At 47.2% G+C, this 13959-nt stretch overlaps 1 protein-coding gene across 2 annotated transcripts in view; it reads left to right on the forward strand.

Annotated features, from left to right (window-relative positions):
- Positions 1–13362, forward strand: part of csrp3 (cysteine and glycine-rich protein 3 (cardiac LIM protein)) — a 28792-nt gene extending 15430 nt beyond the window's left edge. For both annotated transcript variants that reach the window (XM_055649186.1, XM_055649187.1), the window contains exons 3-6: positions 2543–2705; positions 2990–3116; positions 11300–11393; positions 12485–13362. In XM_055649186.1, the coding sequence (XP_055505161.1) occupies positions 2543–2705; positions 2990–3116; positions 11300–11393; positions 12485–12561 (461 nt within the window). In that variant the 3' untranslated portion in view covers positions 12562–13362. The remainder of the gene's footprint in view (positions 1–2542; positions 2706–2989; positions 3117–11299; positions 11394–12484) is intronic.
- The last annotated feature ends 597 nt before the right edge of the window (positions 13363–13959 follow it).

The raw sequence follows: 13959 nt of genomic DNA on the forward strand, positions 1-13959 counted from the left end.
TCCCACTAAAATTAGAACTTCTTTACCAGAGATCTACTTTCATTTTAATGCATAAGAGAAACATAGAAAAATAGAAATGCTTAAAATAGGTGTGGGAGTAGGCCATTCGGCCCTTCACTGCCATTCAATATGATCATGCCTGATCATCCAAAATCCGTACTGCTTTCTCCCCATATCCCTTGATTCCGTTAGCCCCAAGAACTATATCTAACTCTCTCTTGAAAACATCCAGTGAATTGGCTTCCACTGTCTTCTGAGGCAGAGAATTCCACAGATTCACAACTCTCTGGGTGAAAAAGTTTTTCCTCATCTCGGTCCTAAATGACCTACCCTTTATTCTTAAACTGTGACCCCTGGTTCTGGACTCCCCCAACATCTGAAATATTTTTCCTGCATCTCGCCTGTCCAATCCCTTAAGAATGTTACATGTTTCTATAAGATCCCCTCTCATCGTTCTAAATTCCAGTGAATACAAGGCCAGTCGATCTTCAGTATCCCTCTGTATTCTAGCTAGACTTGCTGCATTGTTTAACAATTGATCACATTTTTCACTAGAAGAAGCATTAAATGTTACTTTGTGGAGAGTATGAACATATTGTACATTTGGATGCATAGATTTTTTTCTGATAAATGATTTCAAAATATAAACTGCTCTGACATGCTCCCTTATTGTATGACGGGGTTGTGAACTAGTAGATCAGCTCATATTTGTAGGGGTTAGTACACAATACCTCGATAAGGATCAAAGTCTATATCTATGAAACTGTGATCACTGTTCACACAGGAAAGGTTGTAGGGTGGGAGGGGGTCCATAGAGTCGTAGAAAGTCACAGAGTGATACAGCATGGAAACAGGCCCTTTGGCCCAACTTGCCCATGTCCAGGCTACATTTGTCCCACCTGCCTGCGTTTTGTCCATATCCCTCCAAACCCGTCCTATCTATGTACCAGTCTAACTGTTTCTTACACTTTGCGATAGCCCCAGCCACAACTACCTCCTCTGGCAGCTTGTTCCATGCACCCACCACCCTCTGTGTGAAATGACTCTTTGGGTCATGTCATGGCGTGGCTGTGAGATAAGGAGAGAAGGGGCTAGAAGTGTGAAGCCAGAGGAAGGGGTGTAGGGGATAGACGTGGGAAAGGGGAAAGTGGGGGCAGGTAGAGGGAGAAATGGGTGAAGAGTTAGTCTAGTTTCGTTTAGTTTATTGTCACGTGTACCGAGGTACAGTGAAAAGCTTTTGGTGCTGTTATATTCCGGACGGCAGAATGAATAACAACTTACACGCAGGCTGCCTGGATCATGAGTGAGCTTTATTACCCGACATCCCTTACTTATATACAACACCAACTCATTAACATATACATGAATATGCATGAATACATTACAGGTGCTTGCCAACCAGTCAGCAGAAAGACAATTACAATCGAGCCTTTCACGATATATCCCCTTGATCCTGTATCTGTCCACTGTGGACGGCTCGATTGTAATCATGTATTGTCTTTCCGCTGACTGGTTAGCACGCAACAAAAAGGCTTTTCACTGTACCTCGGTACACATGACAATAAACCAAAATATTTTATCTTTGCTTACTGCTGATCTAATGGTCGGAATTTATTTGAACATAGATTTGGATCTCAAGTCAAGTCAAGTCAAGTCAAGTTTATTTGTCACATACACATACGAGATGTGCAGTGAAATGAAAGTGGCAATGCTCGCGGAACAACAAAACATCCAAACAAATTATAAACACAATCATAACACACATATTATTTTACATAATAAATAATAGAAGGAAAAACGTTCTGTACAGTTGGTCCCTGGTGAGAAAGGCGTTTACAGTCCGAATTGCCTCTGGGAAGAAACTCCTTCTCAACCTCTCCGTTCTCACCGCATGGCAACGGAGGCGTTTGCCTGACCGTAGCGGCTGGAACAGTCCGTTGCAGGGGTGGAAGAGGTCTCCCATGATTTTGTTTGCTCTGGAGTTGCACCTCCTGTTGTATAGTTCCTGCAGGGGGGTGAGTGAAGTTCCCATAGTACGTTCGGCCGAACGCACTACTCTCTGCAGAGCCTTCTTGTCCTTGGCAGAGCAATTCCCGAACCAGATGGTAATGTTCCCGGACAAGATGCTTTCCACCGCCGCTGCGTAGAAGCACTGGAGGATCCTCGGAGACACTGAATTTCCTCAGTTGCTCTATGCTGCTTTATACAATTTAAGATGTGGAGATTTGTTTTTGCAAAAGTCTTGGTTTGCCAACCAGATTTCTCATTCAGTCACGGCTGTTTCACAAGTTCTAGGAACAGAATAAGGCCATTCAGCCCATCAAGTCCACTCCGCCATTGAATCATGGCTGATCTATCTTTCCCTCTCAACCCCATTCTCCTGCCTTTGCTCCATAATTCCTTACTAATCAAGAATCTGTCAATCTTAAAAACATCCATTGACTTGGCCTCCACAGCAGCATATGGCAATGAATTCGACAGATTTGCCACCCTCTAGAGGACTAGAGAAGCTCCTTTCTCCCTCCCGCTCTCTCTTTTCTAGTGACCTGCAGGAAAGCCCTCGATAGCACGACCGTTGCTGCCCATGAAGCGGAGATCTACTGCAAGTCTTGCTACGGCAAGAAGTACGGTCCCAAGGGCTACGGCCATGGTGCTGGAATGCTGAGTTCGGACGCCAGCGAGGATCAGTCCACCCAGCACCTGGAGTAAGTGTTATAGTGTGTTTGTGAGTGTTGGATATATGTTAATCAAATTTGCCGTGACTACTTGCATCAGAAGCTGCGGCAAAGTTGCTGCCTCACAGCGCCAGAGACCCAGGTACGATCCTAACTAAAAGTGCTGTCTCTACAGAATTTGCACGCTCTCCCCGTGACCGCGTGGGTTTTCTCCGGGCGCTCACGTTTCACCCCTCGTTCCAAAGGTGTGCAGGTTTGTAGGTTAATTGGCTCCTGTAACTTCTTGTGTTTAACTACTTGTTTCTTCTCCCAAGGGTTAAACCTCGGCAGTCACCAAACCCCAGCTCCTCCAAACATGCCCAGAAGTTCGGTGGTGCAGATAAGTGTCCGCGATGCACTCAGTCAGTGTACGCAGCTGAGAAGGTGATCGGAGGAGGGAAGGTATGGAAAATATCACTAACTTATTACCTCAATCCTGTAAATACTCAAGCAACAGATAACATGAAACAGAGTGACTAGATGGAGGATGCCCAGATAGCTGGTATACCTCGTTCAAATATTCAATGACTGGTAGGGGCGGGGGACGGGGGGGACACATCCCCTCCATGTTTTGAGAGGTGGGGGACAATCCCCCCCCCCCCCCATGTTTTGTAATCCGGATTTTAAAACTTGGTGAAAAAAAATCTATTAAAATCTCCGCTTTCCGCGAGACAGTGGGGGTGTCACCATTAAAGGCTTGTTAAATGTCTCTATTAACATCGTATTAACACGATGTGTCACCATTTGTGTTTTGACCTTCAAGTATTACTGAAGGTATTCACAGAGAATTTCTTAAAGCTGTCCGATGCGGGTACAGTTACCATTTGAACAAATTGGATGTATTGGTGGATGGGAAAGATTTAAACAATTATCGGATTTAAACGGGGCAGGTCATTAAGGGTTCCGGTCAAACGGGTTTCCTGGCTGGTTTGCAGGTAAGTCCCTCATTCAAGTCACTCACGTTATTTAGTATGTTTTTCCCATCTCTCACCCCCCTCTGGTTTGCCTTTAGTTGCTACAGTTTTATTTGTTTGTGTTATTTATCACATTGTAGCTTTTGAAAGATTCAAGCAGGTATCAGACGCTTTCTAAGGGGTGAATCAGCCCGTTCGCGGGGCCTTTCATCGCCCGGGGCGGTTTAAAATCAAAGTGCTGCATCAAGGCGATCGAGTCTCCCGATGTTGAAGCCCCCAGCGGTCGATTTTAGGCCGCGCCGGGCGATGAAAGGCCCCGCAAACTGGCCGATTCAACCCCCACGATTCGGGGCAGACGAAGCTGCTGTTGCTGGAGTTCGGAGTCGGTCACCAACCAGGTCAGCTCCCGAAGGTAGACAAAAATGCTGGAGAAATGTGGCGAAGGATTAGGTAACGTTTCGGGTCGAGACCCTTCCTCAGATCTGGTCTGAGGAAGGGTCTTGACCCGAAACATCACCTATTCCTTTGCTCCATAGATGCTGCCTCACCCGCTGAGTTCCTCCAGCATTTTTGTCTACCTTCGATTTTTCCAGCATCTGCAGTTCTTTCTTAAACAGGTCAGCTCCTGTTGTTACCGTCCACCGGGCCCACGGCTGAAGCCTCCAAATACTCGCGTACGTGCGTGCGTGTGTGTTTACACGGGGTCACCAAGGAATTGCGTCTCCCCCATGTTTTGATAGTGATTTCGGCCCCTGGGGGCGGCACTGTAGTAGAGTTGCTGCCTCACAGGGCCAGAGACCCGGGTTCTATCCACTATGGATGCTGTCTGTACAGTGTTTGTACATTCTCCCTGTGACCACGTGGGTTTTCTCCAGGTGCTCCAGTTTCCTCAGACACTCCAAAGACTTGCAGGTTTGTAGGTTAATTGGCTTCTGTAAATTGTCCCTAGTGTGTAGGAGGATAGTGTTAGCCTCCGGGGTGATCGCAGGTCGGCGTGGATCGGTGGCAACTCTAACATTGAGCCACCTTGCCCCATTAAATGGCATGCAATGGTAACTCTGCTCTTTTCACAGATGCTGTCTGACGTTCTGAGTGTTTCCAGCATTTCTTGTCTTTATTTCAGACATCTAGAATCTGCTGTTCTTTATTTCCATTTGTCTGCCACCACTGCATCTCCCGCCTTCGACATTTTCTCATTGATTCACAGCGGCCTTGTCCCAGTTGTCAAATTTAAAAAGAATGTAACATTTGTTCTACAGGTCTGCAGCAGCGTGTGTCCATAGTGTTCGAGGATTTAATGAGCTGCTAGTAACAGGCTCAACATCTGCTTTGGTGCCTGATCCAGGCCAGGCATTGTCTTAAGGGGGGAAAAAAAAGTCAGACTGCCTCCCTCCTTCCTGCCTTTGGAGGTCCTGGCTGGAACTGTTTGCTTGAGCGTTTATTGGTCTGGGATTAGTCACCTGCAGGAGAGATGGTCTGAAGAAGGGTCTCGTAGTATATCTGGAGAAAAGGAATAGGTGGGGGCCCTTCATCTGACTGAGTGTAAGGGGAGAGGGAACTAGAGGTTTGAAAAGCCAGACTCTCAGTCTGAAGGGTCTCGACCCGAAACATCTCCCATTCCTTTTCTCTGGAGATGCTGCCTGACCTGCTGAGTTACTCCAACACATTGTGTCTAGTCAGCTAGTCTTGTTACCTCTACTCCTGCAAATCCTTTCCTCACTATTAATCCAACTAAATTTGATACCTCATTCCTTTCAAGAAGTGTATTCATGTTCCTGTATTTACAAAAAACCTTTTCCTTGTGTTTTTGTTTATTCTTTTGCTGATTGTGATTTACTTTCTGACATAGTGTTTAATATCCTGAGAAAATTCAACCTATTTCCTCTTATAAGACAGTGCAAGCAGCAAATATTAACCCATGCTATCCAACCCAGCCTCTATTATAGCATGGGCTGTTGGTAAATTTCGAGTTGAGAGATATAGCATGGAAACAGGCCACACGTCCGAGTCCATGCCGACCATCGATCACCCGTACACTAGTTCTATGTTATCCCACTTTCCTATCTTAAACAGTAGGGGCATTTTCTTTACTGAAGCCAATTAAAGGGCCTGTCCCACTTGCATGCGATTGCATGCGTTTGGCGCGACCAAACGGAAGCGGAGTTCACGCGAAGTTCGCGCTAAGTTCGTGCGTGACGTCATTTACGTCATGCTTACCAATCAGCTGGGCAGGAGGCGGGCCAACTGAATTTGGGCGTCGCACGGCGTCGGGCGATGACGTCATCACGCAACCCCACGCTGGGCGGTGACGTCATCGCGCTACACCACGCACTAGGTGTACGCCGTCAAGACGCTGCGTACGACCGCAATGCGCCTGCGTGCCGACAGGCCATTGGCGCGCGAAGATTTCGGACACTGAGTTTTTCAGAGCCCCGCGCGACGTCGGGACCAGCCCCGCACAACTCCGCGCTTCTAAGTGGGACTGGCCCTGCGCGGCCATACGGTGCCCGTACGCCTCAAGCGACCACGTTTGGTCGCGCCAAACGCATGCAATCGCATGCAAGTGGGACAGGCCCTTAACCTACAAACCTGCACGTCTTTGGCGTGTGGGAGGAAACCAGAGCACCCACGCGGTCACGGGGAGAACGTACAAACTCCACACAGGCAGCAGCATCCACAGACAGAATTGAACCCGGGTTCCGGCGCTGTGAGGCGGCAACTTATCGCTGTGCCCCTGTGCCGTCAATAAATAAATCAGTTAATAAAGATAGACATAACTCAGCGGGTCAGGCAGCAACTCTGGATTACAAGAAATGACACAAAGTGCTGGACCAACTCAGTGGGTCAGGCAGCAAGGATGGGTGACATTTCGGGTCGGGATCCTGCTTCAGACTGGCAGTCTTGAGAAGGGCCCCCACACAAATCGCCACCTATCCATGTTCTCCAGAGATGCTGCCTGAGCCAATGAATTTTGTGTCTATATTTGGTACAAACCATCATCTACAGTTCTTTGTTTTTCTGCATAATGAATGAGTTGATGTCTGATCTCCTGTCATGAAGAGTTGTGTGTCAGTGGAGCAGTAGCCCAACAAGCCACGATTGATCACCGGCACTTTGAGAGACAGAGGGGAGGAAAGCAGGGCACTGCGTAGGATTGTTAACAATTCACATCCAGATAAGAAGTTTACAGGGTCTGTAAAAACAAAATGCTCCTTCAGTCCTATTGGAAAAAAAATCCAAGCCTTCTGGTTTATGTTAAGCACACTCACCAAACATATTTAGTTTGGTTCAGTTTAGTTTAGAGATACAGCATGGAGCCACGCCGACCAGCGATCCCTGCACACTAACATTATTCTACACACACTAGGGACAATTTACAATTTTACTGAAGCCAATGAACCTTAAAACCTGCACGTCTTTGGACGGCTGAAGCATGAAATGAAGAAGTCTCCCATTTAAAACTTCATCTGGTCTCCACCTGAATCCACTTGCTTCAGACAAGTTGCTCTGCGCACGTGGTTTCTTTTTGGCACGTCGTTCTAATCTCATCCCAAGAGGTCTCTGAACCAGGGTTGGCTTATTTCTTTACTGGGGCTGCAAATTGACTTGCTGGAGCCAACATGACCAACTCTTGGAAATCGTGGAACACAAATTTCTAACAGAATGGAAAGAGGCCATTCAGCCTTCCGAGTCTGTTCTGAGACTTTGCAAGAGCAAACCCAATTCATAGCCCTGCAGTCTTTTATCCTTCAATTAGATATTTTGAACAAATCTGTATAGTTATGATAGAACCTGGGTCTCTAGCGCTGTAAGGCAGCAACTCTGTGGCTGTGTAACCGCACCACCCTCTGTTCCCAAACATCACCTATTCCTTTTCTCCAGAAATGCTGACTGACCTGCTGAGTTATTCTAGGTTTTTTGTGTTTATCCATGTACCTTCTAATTGCTTCCTAAACACATTTTAGGCCAATTCCCTGGATGCTTTCAAGAGAGAGTTAGATAGGGCTCTTAAAGATAGCGGAGTCAAGGGATAGGGGGAGAAGGCAGGAACGGGGTACTGATTGTCGATGATCAGCCATGATCACGATAAATGGCGGTGCTGGCTCGAAGGGCCGAATGGCCAACTCCTGCACCTATTGTCTATTGAGGCAAATCAGAAACAACCAGTCACTCACCAGGGTCTTTGACTTGTCACAGTAACTCGGTTTGTCTTTCCACAGATGCTGTCTGACTTGCTGAGTATTTCCAGTTTGTATTTCAGACGGCCAGAATCCGCTGTTCATCTGCTCAGCACAATCATTTTACGCCTTCATTACATCAACTTCAGTGGATAGATTCTGGATTAGTACAGGTGTCAGGGGTTATGGGGCGAAGGCAGGAGAATAGGGTTAGGAGGGAGAGATAGATCAGCAATGATTGAATGGTGGAGTAGACTTGATGGGTCGAATGGCCTAATTTGACTCCTAATCCTTATGACCTTATGAAATGTAAAAACTCACACCTCAAAAGGGCTTCCCCACATTGGGACTGCGCATGAACAGATCGAGTAATGTTAGGGGGTTGTCCCACTTGGGCGACCTAATCCGCAAGTCCAACATGTTGAAAAATGCACGCAAGTAAGAAAAGGTCGCCATGAAAAAATCGGTACTTTTTTTACTCATAGGTTTAGTCGTAGTAGGTCGGCATGTTAGTCGTAGGTAATCGAGGGTAGTCGAAGATAGTCTTCATCATAGTCAAAGGAGGTCGAAGGAGGTCGTATTCATTCTCCACTATTCGGCGTCCAATTTTCCCGAAGTTAGTCGTAGTCGAAGGAGGTCTTCAACATGACAATTTTTCAAACTCTCCGAAGCTCTTCTAAACTCGCCAATTAGGTCGCCCAAGTGGGACAGCCCCTTTAGGCAATTAACATCACCTATTCCTTCTCTCCAGAGATGCTGCCTGTCCCACTGAATTACTCCAGCATTTTGTGTCTATTTTCGGTGTAAAACAGCATCGACAGTTCCTTCCTACACAACAATGTTGTGCTTTGTTTTGAAAGCACTTGGTTAAAGGTATCTCATAAAACATTAGGCCAGCGACATAGGTCCACTTTATTCGACACAAACACTTTTAGCCTTTTCAGAACCAAATTAACCTGATTTTCTTCCTCATAAAATAGGCCAGTTGTCCTGAGAGATGAGAAACTAAACTTGTGCCACTGTGATTTCTCAGTCAGACTATTAAATCAGCATGTATTGAGTGCAACACAAAGAAAGATAAATTCTGCCTTCTCGCTCGAATCTTGCATTGTAATTAGGTTTCATTCATTTGGAATTTCACGCAGCCTGTAAATTAAATTGCTGTACAACGCCAACAAGATTATCTGCAAATTCAATTCCCAAAAGCCTTGGAGATACCATAGTTCTGACGTGCCTGCCTGTGGCAAGGACACAGAACACATCACTTCAATTGTACTCTGCCTTTGGACCTACATTTACAGCTTAGATCAGTGTCCATCATTGTTTTCATCCCCTGCCTGACATCGACTCTCGTCTCCCCCCCCCCCCCCCCCCCCCTCCCATCGGGCAGCAGGTACAAAGGCTCGAAGGCGCCAGACTCAGGTACAGCTTCTCCCCCTCTGTTACCAGAGCAGTCCTTCCATACGTTCGATGATGATGATGATGATGCTTCAGTGTCACATAGAAAATAGGTGCAGGAGGAGGCCATTCGGCCCTTCGAGCCAGCACCGCCATTCATTGTGATTCACATGTATGAACCAAGGTTGGGGGGCAGTGAAATTCTTTGCTTTTGCAAACAAAGTACACAAGAGTCACCACAAAGGCAGCAACGTTACACAAAGTACTCAAGTAGTGTTGGTCCCTTCCAATCAGTGTGCCCCTTTTGTTCTTGGTGCCCCCCCCCCCCACGTCCCATTATTCTCAATGCATCACCCCCCCCCCCCCCACCCACCGGGTCCCCCTTTATTCTCAACGGCCCCCCCCTCCACGCTGGGTCCCTCTTTGTTGACGCGGCCTGTCCACTCGGCCCGGCTAGGGTGTAGCCCCAATCTTCCAACCTACCTAGTCGTTGGAATGTACTCTGCGGTTTAGAAGGATGATAGGATATCTCATTGAAACATACAAGATTATTAAGGGTTTGGACACGCTAGAGACAGGAAACATGTTCCCAATGTTAGGGGAGTCCAGAACCAGGGGCCACAGTTTAAGAATAAGGAGTAAGCCATTTAGAACAGACATGAGGAAACACTTTTACACACAGTTGTGAGTGTGGAATTCTCTGCCTCCGAGGGCGGTGGAGGCCGATTCTCTGGAGGCTTTCAAGATCACAGTGAATGGCGTGTTGGCTCGATGGGCCGAATGGCCTATTCCTGCACCTATTGTTTATTGTCTATTGCAGACATTGGACAATTATAAACCAATACCAATATCAATGTGGATTCATGGTTAGCAGGGCAACCAATATCCTAACTTAGACCATATCACATTCAGTTTGCTTGCTCTCCAGTACTAGGCAGCATCTCTATTCAAATTCCCGACCTCTAAACCCGTGGTCCACAACTCATTGCCTGACGGCTCACTTCAGTCCCGTCTGCCCAGTCTGACACTGTATAACACTGAGGTACAGTACCGGTGGGGACAGATCTGACATTTGGGGGAACTTCTTTACTCAGAGAGTGGTAGCTGTGTGGAATGAGCTTCCAGTGAAGGTGGTGGAGGCAGGTTCGTTTTTATCATTTAAAAATAAATTGGATAGGTATATGGATGGGAAGGGAATGGAGGGTTATGGTCTGAGCGCAGGTATATGGGACTAGGGGAGATTATGTGTTCGGCACGGACTAGAAGGGTCGAGATGGCCTGTTTCCGTGCTGTAATTGTTATATGGTTATATGGTTACTGTATTACACTGGGGTTCAGTACCCATGGGATATACAGAATGTCACTGGGGGGGGGGGGGGGGGGGGGGAAGATTGATGGGGGGGGAGCACTAGCACCAGCCTAGACCGTGGTGAATGCTGAGCTTCAATGTAATTAAAGGGCCTGTCCCACTTGGGCGTCATTTGCGCGTCATCATTTATGTGTCACGATGCACGACGCGCGCATCGTGACACGTGCGTGATTGGTGACGTGGACAGTGACGCACGGTCGCGCGCGGTGCCCAAGTATTTTGGGATTCACAAAATCTTCGCGTGACACCCATGTGGGACAGGCCCTTAACTCAATTTTTCCTCAACATGGAGTGACCAAAGAGCCCTTGAATTGCAAGCAAATCCAAATTAAAATAATCACTGGCATCAGGGAGATCAACAGCAAGTTTATGCCGCAACACACTGCCATACAGAATGAAGAGCTTCACACAAACCACTTGTCGTGCATCACTATGGAAACAACAGAATAGAAGCAGGTCCTTTAACATGGGAAGGAGGAGACAAATATAATTGTATGTTTCCATGAAGGAAACAAACTGCATCGTGCGAACTGGTGATCGATGTTTGGGCGTGCTCTCAGTGGGCCGAAGGGTGCGTTTCCACGTTGAATGCCAGGGGTTGTGGGGAGAAGGCAGGAGAAATTATAGATTGATTCAGACACGATTGAATGGCAGAGTAGACCTGATGGGCCGAATGGCCTATTGCTGCTCCTGGAACTTATGAACCTATCTCTAAACCTTCCACAGGCCTGGCACAAAACCTGCTTCCGCTGTGCGCTCTGCGGCAAGAGTCTGGAATCAACCACCGTGACAGACAAAGACGGAGAGATCTACTGCAAGGGTAAGGCCCAACATTGCATTTGATGCTGCTGCTTATAATGGAGAACAGTGAGCAGCTTAGTTTATTGTCACGTGGTACAGTGAGGTACAGTGAAAAGCTTTTGTTGCGTGCTATCCATGGTTACAATCGAGCCATTTAAAGTGTACATATACATAAGGGAAGGGGATAATGTACATAAGAATCATGAGAAGGTGATCCTTGCATGCGGCAGCACCAATGGCACACAAAGATTCTTGCTGTAAGCCCTGCTGTCCGTGGTGAGCTGGTAATCAAGGCGGCCTGTAGCAAAACTGCAGTAATCTGCATTCCCACCATTCTGCACCAGGCTGACTAACCTCTGCAGCACTGCCTCTTCATTCACCCGGCACTGGCCCCTCTGCACCACTGCCCACCCAAATTACCGATCCACATGTCTTTGGCATGTGGGATGAAATTTATAGCGCTCAAGAGAAAACCTTTGCAGTCACAGGGAGAACATGCAAACTCCACACAGACAGCACCCGAGGTTAGGATTGAAACTTGGTCTTTGGTGCAGCGAGCCAGCAGGTGTCCCACTCAAACTTATTCAGTTTTCGAGTCAAATCGGAGAATTTATTCCGAATTGGAGAATGGAGGTCGGCACGGTGGCGCAGCGGTAGAGTTGCTGCTTTACAGCGCCAGAGACCCGAGCTCGATCCAGACAGGTGCCGTCTGTACGGAGCTTGTACGTTCTCCCCGTGACTTGAGTGGGCTTTCTCCGAGATCTTCAGTTTCCTCCCACACTCCAAAGACGTACAGGTTTGTAGGTTAATTGGCTTCGGTGTAATTGTAAATTGTCCCTAGAGCGTGTGGAATAGTGTTAGTGTGCGGGGATCGCTGGTCGGTACGGACTCGGTGGGCCGAAGGGCCTGTTTCCGTGCTGTATCTCTAAACTGTACTAATTCAACATTCACACCGATAGGTTGTAAGCTCCCCAAGGGGAATACGAGGTGCTTTTCCTCCAGTTAGCATGCTTGTATCTCCTTCATAACTTGTATCAATTCTAGCAAATCCCCTCTCAATCAGCCTTGTCAAAAATCCAAAACAAATGACAACTTTTCTTACCATTGCAGCTTGTTATGCAAGGAACTTTGGACCGAAAGGGATTGGCCATGGACAGTCTGGTGGAGCATTACCCAGCGCAGATTAAAAACCCTCCAACCACAGTGGATGTCCTACCATCCTTTGGTGTACACCCAGTTCCATCACCTCGAACTGATCACCTAGAGATGCCCCCTCAACAGATACTGTTCATTGTTATGTGTAGGAAGGAACTGCAGATGCTGGTTTAAACTGAAGATAGACACAAAAACTCAGCAGGACGGGTAGCTTCTCTGGAGAGAAGGAATGGGTGATGTTTCGGGTCAAGACCCTTCTTCGGACTCTGTGACGTTTCGGGTTGCCACGTTGTCATCTTCCCCTCGGCTATGAATGAACCGTTCTACATCCCCTTATCATCTGCTTTGATCTGTCATTTTCACACTTCGTCCTTCCATATCTCTAGGCTCCCTCTCCCCCGACTCTCACTGTTAAGGATCAAGACCTGAAACGTCAGCCATTCCTTCTCTCCAGAGGTGCTGCCTGTCCCGCCGAGTTACTCCAGCTTTGTGTCTATATACGGGTTCATTGAAATGCTGGATAGACATGTTTAATGTGCATCTATTTCAAAACCATCTTCATCAGATGAATTTGTTATTAAGATCTTCAACTCTTTGACTATCCAAGATTTAAGAAATGCTGTAAACAACTCATTCCAGGCTATTTTTAAAGGCACTATTGGAACTCAATGATAGATTGTTCACGAGTTTATTTTGACACTGAATGGAATTGAGTACTGTATGATAGAATGCCGTATCAAGTTTCATTCTTTTACCAGTGCCAGCTTACAAATGTACCTATTCATCAATGCTCTTGTGACTTTAAATAAAGAGTTATTGGCACCTGAATGAAATGGTGTTCAGGACACGCTTTATTTGGTGCAGAAACTCATCAATTTTTCCTGAGGATTCATTCTCTCCTTGCGGTTCTTAAGACAAAATGATTTGCCGTCCAAGGATGGGTTGGGAGCCCTGAGATCCAAACGGTGCAAGCTTTTGGTGGAGGAGGTATAGGTTTCTGTGGACTGGGTGGGGAAGCGGTGCAGGGAGGAAGGCACCAAGCCCAGCCCCTGCTCATCCCCCAAAGACCAGAAAACCGGAGATAATGATCGCCAGGAGCAAGTGAACTGGGGTCTTACCTTCCGCGCCATCAAGGTCAGCCCGTAGGGCACCAAGGTGGACGGGCGGAGAGAGGGATGTCAGTTTGTTGAACGTTCCAGATGGCTGGAGGCCCTGCAGCAGCATAGGGCTCGTCTGGATCAGGTGCTACTCCAGAAGACCTAGTGGGCGGACCACACTTTACCGATGGCGCCAACTCTGACGATTTTGAAAATAATTTCACTGTGTTTTGCACGTGCGATGATAAATCACCTGGGTCTGCAGGTGGGTGGTGGACAGGTGTTGGCGAGGCTTGTTGGATTGAGGGCATGTGGTCAGAGTGGCAAGGATTC

The sequence above is a fragment of the Leucoraja erinacea genome, chromosome 18 (genome assembly GCF_028641065.1).
Source record: "Leucoraja erinacea ecotype New England chromosome 18, Leri_hhj_1, whole genome shotgun sequence".
NCBI classification, from domain to species: domain Eukaryota; kingdom Metazoa; phylum Chordata; class Chondrichthyes; order Rajiformes; family Rajidae; genus Leucoraja; species Leucoraja erinaceus.